This window comes from Tachyglossus aculeatus, chromosome 11, assembly GCF_015852505.1.
Source record: "Tachyglossus aculeatus isolate mTacAcu1 chromosome 11, mTacAcu1.pri, whole genome shotgun sequence".
In the NCBI taxonomy this organism is placed as follows: Eukaryota; Metazoa; Chordata; class Mammalia; order Monotremata; family Tachyglossidae; genus Tachyglossus; species Tachyglossus aculeatus.
The window spans coordinates 56,978,662-56,990,836 of record NC_052076.1 but is presented as its reverse complement, the minus strand read 5'-3'; the positions used below and the strand labels follow the sequence as shown (position 1 = coordinate 56,990,836).

Sequence of the window (12,175 nt, the reverse complement as noted above, 5' to 3'; positions counted from 1 at the left end):
CGCATTTCCTCCTGCCTTCAAGACATCTCTACTTGGATGTCCTCCCGTCACCTCAAACTTAATATGGCTAAAACTGAACTTATCTTCCCACCCAAACCCTGTCGTCTTGCTCACTTTTCCATCACTGTTGAAAGCACCATCATACTTCCTGTCTCACAAGCCCAGAACCTTGTTATTATCCTTGACTCCTCTCTCTCGTTTCACCCGCGTATTCAAGCCATCACTAAATCCTGTCAGTTCTACCTTAGCAACATGGCCAACATCCACCCCTTCCTCTCCATCCAAACTGCTACCGCATTAATGCAAGCACTTTTATCCTGCCTTGATTATTGTATCAGCCTCCTTGCTGACCTCCCTGCCTTCTGTCTTTTTCCTCTCCAGTCCATACTCCATTCTGCTGAAGGAAATCATTTTCCTTCAAAAATTTTCAGACCATGTTTCTCCACTCCTCAAGAAACTCCAATGGTTGCCCATCCACCTCCACATCAAGCAAAAACTCACCAGTGATTTTAAAGCGCTTAACCACCTTTGCCCCCCTTACCTCACCTCGCTGCTTTTGTACTACAATCCAGCCCGCACACTTGGTTTCTCTTGTGCTCACCTTCTCACTGTACCTCGATCCCATCTTTCTCACCGCCGACCTATCGCCCACATCCTACCTCTGGCCTGGAATGCCCTCCCTCTTCCTATCAGACAGATAAATTGCTCTCTCCCACTTTATCTTCTCTAGGAAGCCTTCCCAGACTGAGCCCTCCTCTCGTCTTCTCCCACTCCCTTCGGCGCCACTCATACCTGCTCCTTCATTCATCCTACCTCCTTTCCCCACAGCATATATTTATAGCTCTGTATTTATCTGTAATTTGTCAATTTATTTGTTTATCCATTTATTTATAATAATGTTTATGACCCCCTCTTGACTGTGAGCTCATTGTGGGCAGGGGATGATAATAATAATAATAATAATGGCATTTATTAAGCGCTTACTATGTGCAAAGCACTGTTCTAAGCGCTGGGGAGGTTCCAAGGTGATCAGGGTGTCCCAAGTGGGGCTCAGTCTTAATCCCCATTTTACAGATAATAATGGCATTTATTAAGCGCTCACTATGTGCAAAGCACTGTTCTTTGATGATGTTATATTGTTGATGTTATATTGTACTTTCCCAAGTGCTTAGTATGGTGCTTTACACACAGTAAGCGGTCAATAAATACAATTACTACTATTATTATTATTACTACTACTACTAATAAGACACTCAGCAGAACTATGCAATTATTGCTGCCTTCCACCCTCTCTCTTCGGGGGGTAGCAGAATGCATCTTCTGACATCTAATATTCCTAACTTTTCTCCCTCTTAAACTAGGGAGATCAACCAGGAGGTGGAGGAGGTGGTCATTAGGAGTTCTTTAAAGGAGGGGGAGCGAAGTATTTTGGTAAAGCTTGGAAGGGAGGGGGGATTCCAGGTGGGAGAAGTTCATGAGCCAGGAGTCAAATGTGAGAGGGTTGAGGGCAATGGGTTGGTTATTAAGACGGGTGTGCATTTGGGTATTGCCTCAGGAGATATGAAAGAAAAGGGAGGCAGCATAGTCAACTGGAAAGAGCCTGAGACTGGAAGTCTGGCAACAAGAGTTTGAGTCTTAGCTCTGTCACTAGTCCGAGTGTGTGACCTTGGATAAGTCACTTAACCTCTCTGGGCCTGTTTTCTCATCAGCAAAATAGGGATGTGATTAATGATATGATACGTTAAGCCTCCAGGGAAAGAGATTGGGTCCAATTCCCACAGCCTTGTATTTACCCAGGGCTTAACACATAGCAAGGGGCTTAATATTATTGTTATTATCAAATGGGAGGCAGTGGTTCCCTCGGCCCCTGTTACCATCTGAAAGACCAAAAGGTTCGGAGCAGATGACCAACCCAGAGTCCTGAAGGAAGATGACTGGAATCAGGAGAGCGTGTCTACCAATTCTGTTGTATGTACTCTCCCAAGTGCTTAGTACAGTGCTCTGCACACAGTAAGCGCTCAAAAAATAGCACTGATTGATTAACTGAAGAGAAGCTGGAGCGGCAGAGCATATTTTCTACCAGGACCCAGCCTCAGAATGAACAACTACTGGGGGAGGGAGAATCACTGATTCGGGGTGGGGGGGACCCCAACAGGGTCTGGGACCACCTAACCTGGGTGAGAAGGAACTGAGTGCCAGGGATGCTTGGGGGGATGGCTCAGGGGCCATTTATCTAAGAAAAATATGCTCACAGAGTCCAGGGAGAAGCCAGGAACTCCACCCCCCAACCCCTGGTTGGCAGTTCGGAGGGTTTCGGTTGACTCCATGTCTTCGAGGGCTGCAACTCCCTGAAAGCTCTTATTAAATAGCAATTAAACCTTACAAAATCACATTTATGTCAACTGACTCCTGTATTTGAATCTCGAGATGACTGTTGCTCCAGGAGTGGGGCTTACTTCTTACGGTAACACATTTTCTGGGTTTCCTTTCCGCTGTCTATTGCAGTATTTCCTCTTGCTTGTTTTGAGCTTGTAGAGGATATAATGGTCGCAATTCTGGGGGTGAGGGGTGATAAGCCCACCCCTTTCATGAATTTGTACACTTCAAACATGTTCTCTCAACCATGTATAACCATGGAGAATATAATACAATAGAGTTGGTAGACATGGTTGAGAGAACATGTTTCATGAATTTGTACACTTCAAACATGTTCTCTCAGTCCTTCATCTTGCAGTCTGGAAAATCTATGTCTTTTCTGACTATGCTCTTTCTGAGGCTGATCTCTCCCTCCAAACATTTTAGTTATTCTCTCTGTCCCCAAAATAAGGTGACAGGGACATATTATTCTGGATGCCATAATTTTATTAGTTGCAAAACTAGGCTTTCTGCTTTGATGTCTATCCTTTTTCTAATAATGTCATCATTTTATTGGTTGTTGACACCCATTGAAGTGAAGATGTGGGCAAGTCACTTCATCATCATCATCAATCGCATTTATTGAGCGCTTACTGTGTGCAGAGCACTGTACTAAGCGCTTGGGAAGTACAAGTTGGCAACATATAGAGACAGTCCCGACCCAACAGTGGGCTCACAGTCTCTGGGTCTCAGTTACCTCAACTGTAAAATGGGGATGGGGACTGTGAGCCCCATGTGGGACAGGGACTGTGTCCACCCCGAATTGCTTGTATCCATTCCAGCACTTAGCCCAGTGTCTGGCACATAGTAAGTGCTTAAAAAATACCATAATTATTATTATTCTCTGGGCCTCAGTTACCTCATCTGTAAAACAGGGATGGAGACTGTGAGCCCCATGTGGGACAGTGACTGAGTCCAACCTGATTACCTCATATCTACCCCAGGGCTTAGAACAGTGCTTGGCACACAGTAAGCACTTAACAAATACCATCATTATTATGATTATTATTATTATTATACTGTGGGCAGGGACTGTGTCTGTTATATTGTTATATTGTACAAGCGCTTAGTACTGTGCTCTGCACACAGTACGCACTCAATAAATATGATTGACTGACTGTGAGCCCACTGTTGGGTAGGGACTGTCTCTATATGTTGCCAACTTGTACTTCCGAAGCGCTTAGTACAGTGCTCTGCACACAGTAAGCGCTCAGTAAATATGATTGATTGATTGATCCAGGGTTCCCAATCTAAGCATTCCACTCTAGGTTGGGTCCTGGCTGTTCCCGGGACTTGGGGGCCAGATATCCAGGCAGTGGATTCATTCATTCATTCATTCAATCGTATTTATTGAGCGCTTACTGTGTGCAGAGCACTGTACTAAGCGCTTGGATGGAATCACCAGGTCAGTATGAAACTGCACAGCGAACTCTGTCCTGGGGAGGATGTGAAGCCAAGATGGACTTCCCAGAGCAGGTGTCCTGATGCACTCTAGATGTGCTACACACCTCGGGGTCTGGGTTGGGATGGACTGGGAAGGGCTGGGATGGGCTGGGATGCTCTGCTGTTAATGGAAGTACAATTATATTGGAAATTCCCAAGGGCTTTAGTACAGCACACAGTAAGTTCTAGATAAATACCGTTAATTGATTGATTGATTGATGGGTGGGGGGTCATGTACCTGTCACTCAACCCTGCTTGTTTGAGTGGTGAGAGTTCAGGTAAGGCACCAACTTTTCATTTCGAATGCAGAGATTCATTCATTCAGTCGTATTTATTGAGCACTGACTGTGTTCAGAGCACTGTACTAAGCGCTTGGAGAGTACAATTCGGAAACAGAGACAATCCCTACCCAACAATGGGCTCACAGTCTAGAAGATGGAAAGGAGAAGAGGCTTTTCCTGGGACAGCATGTATGATGGATATGGAAAACGATGGAGAATATAGGGCTCCTCTTTGCCAACCCCTCTGGACCTACATAATTTTTTAAAATGCTTTTTCCTTGCAAATAATCCTATTTTAAAGGGCTTATAGCTTGATCTTTCAGGAAATGAGCATGCTAGTAATAAGACCGGCAATTACAATTTTTAATAATGAAAATAATTGAAATATCAAAAATATAAACCAGAGTACATTTCAGGTACAGGTAAAATAGGTACAAACAGATATTCCAACCGGTTTAAAAGTACACTGAAGGGTTTGCTCTCCTGGCCATTGCTGGTTGATTCGGCTTCGCCTTGTCTTTAGAGGCATTTCCTCCTTCTCCAAGGGTCGTGTCAGTCGTGGGAATCTTGATAATTTTTTTTTAAAGGCATCAATCGATGGTATTTATTGAGCATTGTGTGTAGAGCATTGAACTAAGCATTTGGGAGAATATAATACAATAGAGTTGGTAGACATGATCCCTACCTACAAGGAACTTGGTCTAATGGGGGAAACAGACTTTAAAATAAATTGAGTACAATATTAAATCTGAAAGGGGGAAGGCCAGCTGAAAAAGACTGGTATAACACTGAACCAACGGCCACCCTAAGGTTTTGAAAATTCACTGGGCCAAAAAGACATGTTTTTAAGTATTTTTCAGATCCAGTTGGAAAATTTTAGCTCTTTCCGGCACTACTCATAAGCGCTGTCTTTTCCAAACTTTGGGAAGAATAGGTCTGGGAGCCTAGCCCAAAGAGCTGAAGGGATTAATTCAGTGGTTTAACCTCACAGCTGAAAATTTATTGAGGCAGTGACCTCAATGGCACCCATGGAGTGGAAACGTGTTTGGAATATGGTACCATTAATTCCCACCCATCATAGAGGCTAGGAAAATTTCAGGGCAATAGACGAATTTAAATCGGTCAATAGCATTTATTGAGTTTTTACTGCGGGCAGAGCACTGTACTGAGCACTTGGGAGAACACAGTGTCACAGAGTTAATAGAAATGTTCCTTGCCCACGATGAGCTTTCAGTCTAGAGGAATTGTAATAATAATTGTAGCATTTGCTAAGCACTTACTATGTACCAGGCACTGTACTAAACGCTGGGGTTGATACAAGCAAATCAGGTTGGGCAAAGTCCCTATGTGGGGCTAATAGTCTGAATCTCCATTTTACAGATGAGGTAACTGAGGCACAAGAGCAGTGCCTTGCCCCACACAGCAAAGTGGTGGAGTCAGGATTAGAACCCATGACCTTCTGACTCCAGACCCATGCACCACCCATTACACCATGCTGCTACTTGGGGGCAACCTTTCCCTCCTGACTATTTACCTATTAATAATAATAATGATGATGATGGTATTTGTTAAGCGCTAAGTGCAAAGCACTGTTCTAAGCGCTGGGGAGGTTACAAGGTAACCAGGTTGTCCCACGGGGGGCTCACAGTTTTTATCCCCATTTTACAGATGAGGGAACTGAGGCCCAGAGAAGTTAAGTGACTTGCCCAAAGTCACACAGCTGACAGTTGGTGGAGTCGAGATTTGAACCCATGACCTCTGACTCCAAAGCCTGTGCTTTTTCCAGTGAGCCACGCTGCTTCTCCCCCCACCAAAAAACTGACGATTTTGTCTATTTGTTCTGACGATTTTGTCACATGTCTCCATGTTTTGTTTTGTTGTCTGACTCCCCCTTCTAGACTGTGAGCCTGTTGTTGGGTAGGGACTGTCTCTATATGTTGCTGACTTGTACTTTCCAAGCACTTAGTACAGTGCTCTGCACATAGTAAGCGCTCAATAAATATGACTGACTGAATGAATGAATGAAAACTGCTTGGTCTTCTCCAGAGAGCTTCCTGGAGGAAGGTAGAAAGGCTACTAAAGGGTACAGACCTTCAGGCCACTAAAGGGACCGTCTCCATATGTTGCTGACTTGTACTTTCCAAGCGCTTAGTACAGTGCTCTGCACATAGTAAGCACTCAATAAATACGATTGAATGAATGAAAACTGCTTGGTCTTCTCCAGGGAGCTTCCTGGAGGAAGGTAGAAAGCCTACTAAAGGGTACAGACCTTCAGGCCACTAAAGGGCACAGACCTTCAGGCCACTAAAGGGACCGTCTCCATATGTTGCTGACTTGTACTTTTCAAGCGCTTAGTACAGTGCTCTGCACATAGTAAGCGCTCAATAAATATGATTGAATGAATGAATGAAAACTGCTTGGTCTCCAGAGAGCTTCCTGAAGGTAGAAAGGTCACTAAAAGGCACAGACCTTCAGGCCACTAAAGGGACCATCTCCATATGTTGCTGACTTGTTCTTTCCAAGCGCTTAGTACAGTGCTCTGCACATAGTAAGCGCTCAATAAATATGATTAAATGAATGAATGAAAACTGCTTGGTCTCCAGAGAGCTTCCTGAAGGTAGAAAGGCCACTAAAGGGCACAGACCTTCAGGCCACTAAAGGGACCGTCTCTATATGTTGCTGACTTGTACTTTCCAAGCACTTAGTACAGTGTTCTGCACATAGTAAGCGCTCAATAAATACGACTGAATGAATGAAAACTGCTTGGTCTTCTCCAGAGAGCTTCCTGAAGGTAGAAAGGCCACTAAAGGGGCACAGACCTTCAGGCCACTAAAGGGAAGCAGCATGGCTCAGTGGAAAGAGCCCGGGCTTTGGAGTCAGGGATCGTGGGTTCAAATCCCGGCTCCGCCACTTGTCAGCTGCGTAATCTTGGGCAAGTCACTTAACTTCTCTGGGCCTCAGTTCCCTCATCCGGAAAATGGGGATGAAGACTGTGAGCCCCACGTGGGACAACCTGATTATCTTGTATCTACCCCAGCGCTTGGAACAGTGCTTGGCACATAGTAAGCGCTTAACAAGTACCAACATTATTATTATTATTAAAGGGCACAGACTTCAGGCCAGAGGCCTTTAGGGCTGAGGCTGGGAACTGAGTGCAGGAGAAATGGCATCAGTGCCAAGCTGCTGAGGGGTTGCTGGAATAGGAGGGTGTGAACTGAGTGCCATCACATCAGGGAAGGCTGTGTACCAGCTTCCTGGCAGGGCACCCAAGGGTTGCCCACACACAAAGCTGACAGGACTCCGGGGGCGGAGGCTTCTGGGAAGGCAGCTGGGGCGGGGCCGTGCGCACAGCGGGGCGGGGCCGTGTGCACAGCGGGGCGGGGCCGTGCGCACAGCGGGGCAGGGCCGTGCGCTCCGCCCTCTGCACACGGCCCCACTCCGGGGACCACGCAGCCTTGACCAGAGGGCGCCGCGCACTGGCCTCTGGGAAGCCGCTTTGCACACGGCCCGCTGTGGGCCGGGCCTGGGGGCGTGGCCTGTGAAAGGGGGCGTGGCCACCGCATGGCCTCCACTGCTATAAAGGGGTGCCAACCTGGGCATCAGTAGCTTGTCTCCTGTTGGCATCCCTTTCTCATCCTTCTAGGCAGAACAGCTTCGTGCCCAGCAGCGATGGACCCTCAGAACTGCGGCTGTGCCACTGGTAAGAGACTGGGGGCTCTGGACAGGGACTTTTGGCCAGGCTTTTGATCTTCAAGTCCCTTAATAACACCCCACTGTTGGGTAGGGACCGTCTCTATATGCTGCCAGCTTGTACTTCCCAAGCGCTTAGTCCAGTGCTCTGCACACAGTAAGCACTCAATAAATGCGATTGAAGGAATTAATAATAATAATAATGATGGCATCTAGACTGTGAGCCCACTGTTGGGTAGGGGCTGTCTCTATGTGTTGCCAACTTGTACTTCCCAAGCGCTTAGTCCAGTGCTCTGCACGCAGTAAGCGCTCAATAAATATGATTGAATGAATTATTAATAATAATAATAATGATGGCATATAGACTGTGAGCCCACTGTTGGGTAGGGGCTGTCTCTATGTGTTGCCAACTTGTACTTCCCAAGCGCTTAGTCCAGTGCGCTGCACACAGTAAGCGCTCAATAAATACGATTGAATGAATTAATAATAATAATGATGGCATCTAGACTGTGAGCCCACTGTTGGGTAGGGGCCGTCTCCATATGTTGCCAACTTGTACTTCCCAAGCGCTTAGTCCAGTGCTCTGCACACAGTAAGTGCTCAATAAATATGATTGAATGAATTAATAATAATAATAATGATGGCATCTAGACTGTGAGCCCACTGTTGGGTAGGGGTTGTCTCTATATGTTGCCAACTTGTACTTCCCAAGCGCTTAGTACAGTGCTCTGCCCACAGTAAGCGCTCAATAAATACGATTGATTTGTTAAGCACTTACTATGTGAAAAGCACTGTTCTAAGTGCTGGGGAGGTTACAAGGTGATCAGGTTGTCCCTCGTGGGGCTCACAGTCTTAATCCCCATTTTACAGGTAATGGGGTAGATGATACAAGGTGATCAGGTTGTCCCACAGGGGGCTCACAGTCTTCATCCCCATTTTACAGGTGAGGTAACTGAGGCACAGAGAAGTGAAGTGGCTCGCCCAAAGTCACGCAGCTGACAACTGGCAGAGGTGGGATTCGAGCCCATGACCTCTGATTCCAAAGCCCTGCCTCATTTCCCTCATAGCGCTTAGTAGAGTGCTCTGCACACAGTAAGTGCTCAATAAATATGATTGAATGAATGAATCTGTAAAATGGGGATTAAGACTGTGAGCCCCACGTGGGACAACCTGATCACCTGGTATCATCTACCCCATTATCTGTAAAATGGGAATTAAGACTGTGAGCCTCACTTGGGACAACCTGATCACCTTGTATCATCTACCCCACCGCTTAGAACAGTGCTTGGCACAAAGCAAGCGCTTAAACAAATACCATCATTATTATTAAGGAAAATGGGTTTTTTTAATGGCCTTTAAGTGCTTAGTATGTGCCAACCCCTGTACTAAATGCTGGGGTAGATCCGAGCTAATCAGGTTGGGCACAATCTGTGTCCCATATGGACAGATTTTACATTCATTCAGTGTATTTATTGAGGGCTTACTGTGTGCAGAGAACTGTACTGAGCGCTTGGAAAGTATGGTTCAGCAACAGAGACAATCCCTACCCAACAAGGGGCTCACAGTCTAGGCAGATGAGGTAACAGAGACGTTAAGTGATTATTCCCCAGCAAACAAGTGGCAGAGCTGGAATTAATCACAGTGTTTTTTGTTTTGTTTGGTTTTTTTTCTTGAGTCTCCTGCTCAGCTCTGTGTCCTCTTAAAAAACCTGGGAAAAAAAGGAAGGGTAACAGCCTTTTGGGTGGTTTCTCGACTGTAGGCAGGGAATATGCCTACCAACTCTGTTATACTCTCCCAAGTGCTTAGTTCAGTGCTCTCCACACAGTAGGTGGTCAGTAAATATGATAGGTGTAACATCCCTTTCCTCTCATGCCAGTCTGTGATCTGCGGTGCCAGGCTTCAGGTTTCACAGCCCTGATGGCCTTTTCTCTCCCTCCAGGTGGCTCTTGTACCTGTGCTGGATCCTGCAAGTGCAAAGACTGCCGGTGCACTTCGTGCAAGAAAAGTGAGTAAGGTCTTTCACCCCTTTCTCTCGATCCCCGCCCTGGCCCCCAGGTTATTTGGGTTGGAAAGGGAATTTGGAGCCCTTGGCTAACGTATTGCAGAGTCAGACGTCCTCTGTCAGTCGAGTGGTAGAAAGTTCAACTGAACACAGTGATGTGTGAACCTAAACTGTTTGTTTCTGTTATCTGAACTGGTCCCCCCTTCAGTTGAAACTGGGCTTTCTGAACCGTAAAATCAGAAAAGGACAGAGCTTGGGTCTTGAAGGTTTCTGGGAAATTACACTTAAAGATAGTAAACCTTCACTACTTAAGACTTTTTTTTTTTAATCCTCGTCACTTCCATCTCACTGGCCCAGAACTCCAAACGATCATTTTCCACAAACCTTAGTTTCTCTGATAGCCTGATGACCCTTCCTTAAATTTGGGCAAAAAAATAATTTCAGCCTGCATCTGCCATAATTATGAGCTTTTCCCAAATCAGGAAGAGTATGGGGTGCTTCTTCTGGGTTTTCTTACTGCTTCCTTTAGGCAAAACTGAGTGGGCAGGTCCCATAGCTACAGAGTAATAATGACTGTAGTGTTTGTTAAGCACTTGCACTGGGGTTCATCCAATATAATCAGGTTGGATGCAGACCCTGTCCCTCACCATGATCACAGTCTAAGATGGAGAGCAGGTATTGAATCCCCATTTTATGAGGAAACTGAGACCCAGAGAAGTGACTGATAGTAAGCTCTTACTGTGCGCCAGGCACTGTTCTAAGCACTGGGGTTGATACAAGCTAATCAAGTTGGACCCGGTCCCTGGCCCACATGGGGTTCAGTCTTCATCCCCATTTTATAGAAGAGGTAAGTGAGGCATGGAGAAGTGAAGCGATTTGCCCAAGGTCACCCAGCAGACAAGTGACGGAGGCAGGATTAGAACCCAGGTCCTTCTGACTCCCAAATCCTTGCTCTGTCCACTAGTCCATACCGCTTCTGAACATCACATAGCTGCCAAGCCTGAAAGTCTTGTAAGAGAGCTTGACTGACGTATTCCTGAGGAGGGTTTGACTAGCCGGGCCTCTAACCCTTGTCGTCTAACTTGGATTTCTAACGAGCACCTCATGTTCCATGTTCTCAGGCTGCTGTTCCTGCTGTCCGGTTGGGTGTGCCAAGTGTGCCCAGGGATGCGTCTGCAAAGAGCCCCAGACCGACAAGTGCAGCTGCTGCCAGTGATTGCCGAGAGGAAAAAAACTTCCTTGTTCTTGTAAATACTGTAATTTGTACAAATCCGGTTTCCTCTGCTCTGAAAGTTTTTACTTTTTTTTTTTTCTATGAAATGTGGTGACATTTGACTGAAAATAAAATCAATGAGTAAAACTCCAAAGCCAGAGTGTGTGGCTTTTTCTTAGAGGGGTTGTTTCATACAATGCCATTCATTCATTCAATCGTATTTATTGAGCGCTTACTGTGTACAGAGCACTGTACTAAGCGCTTGGGTAGTACAAGTTGGCAATATATAGAGATGGTCCCTACCCAACAGTGGGCTCACAGTCTAGAAGGGGGAGACAGAAAACAAAACATATTAAAAAAATAAATAGAATAAATATGTACAAATAAAAAAATAGAGTAATAAATACAAACATACATACAGGTGCTGTGGGGAGGGGAAGGAGGTGGGGAGAGGAAGGAGGGGGCTCAGTCTGGGAAGGCCTCCTGGAGGAGGTGAGCTCTCAATAGGGCCTTGGTGTACAAAGGGCAGGGACTTAATCCACGCAAGCTTATGACCCACACTTACTGGGAATTCCTCGTTCGTGGGGAATAATTGCAATCCCCGATCCCCATCACGAATTCCTAATTGAGCATCAGAGAGAAGAGCGGAGATTGAGTGTGGCTCAATCTCTGGTTGAGTCCTCCCTTACTGGGAATTCTGGTAGCTTTCCCGCACTGCCAACTATGGGGCTTCATCTTATTTTACACTTTTGGGGGTTTCCCACCTTTCCAAATGGGTAATAATTATGGTATTCGTTAAGCACTTACTCTGTGCCAAGTACTGTACTAAGCACTGGAGTAAATCCAAGATAAACAGGTCAGACACAGGCCCTGCCCCTAAGCACGCATGCGCGCACACACACAAATATTGATTTTCTTTTTCTCCCCCCCACACATTTTTCCCCCCCTAGAAACTTTAGAGATAAATATTTCACATCAAGGTAGGCTGAAAGGCAATTTATTCAGAATAAAAACTGGTGTGCAAGTGTGGCAATTGCAGAGCCAGTCAAGGATGATTGAGTAATCTTTCTCTTCTCCTTCCTCCTCCTCTGCCCCACCTCACCCGACCCCCACCAACAACATGTGGGGGAG

The 12,175-nt window shown here is 45.9% G+C and overlaps 1 protein-coding gene across 1 annotated transcript; it reads left to right on the top strand.

Annotated features, from left to right (window-relative positions):
* Positions 1–7,730: 7,730 nt before the first annotated feature.
* Positions 7,731–11,198, top strand: LOC119934319 (metallothionein). Its single transcript, XM_038753771.1, has 3 exons — positions 7,731–7,839; positions 9,769–9,834; positions 10,953–11,198. Exons 1-3 carry the CDS (start codon positions 7,809–7,811, stop codon positions 11,045–11,047), a joined length of 192 nt encoding a protein of 63 aa, XP_038609699.1. The 5' UTR covers positions 7,731–7,808; the 3' UTR covers positions 11,048–11,198.
* The last annotated feature ends 977 nt before the right edge of the window (positions 11,199–12,175 follow it).

What these genes read in the sequence shown, in the direction of transcription:
- LOC119934319 (XM_038753771.1), top strand. Translation starts at nt 7,809, where the DNA reads ATGGACCCTCAGAACTGCGGCTGTGCCACTG. An exon ending in GAACTGCGGCTGTGCCACTG is followed by an intron (nt 7,840 to 9,768) that starts GTAAGAGACTGG and finishes CTCTCCCTCCAG; the next exon opens with GTGGCTCTTGTACCTGTGCT. An exon ending in GTGCACTTCGTGCAAGAAAA is followed by an intron (nt 9,835 to 10,952) that starts GTGAGTAAGGTC and finishes CCATGTTCTCAG; the next exon opens with GCTGCTGTTCCTGCTGTCCG.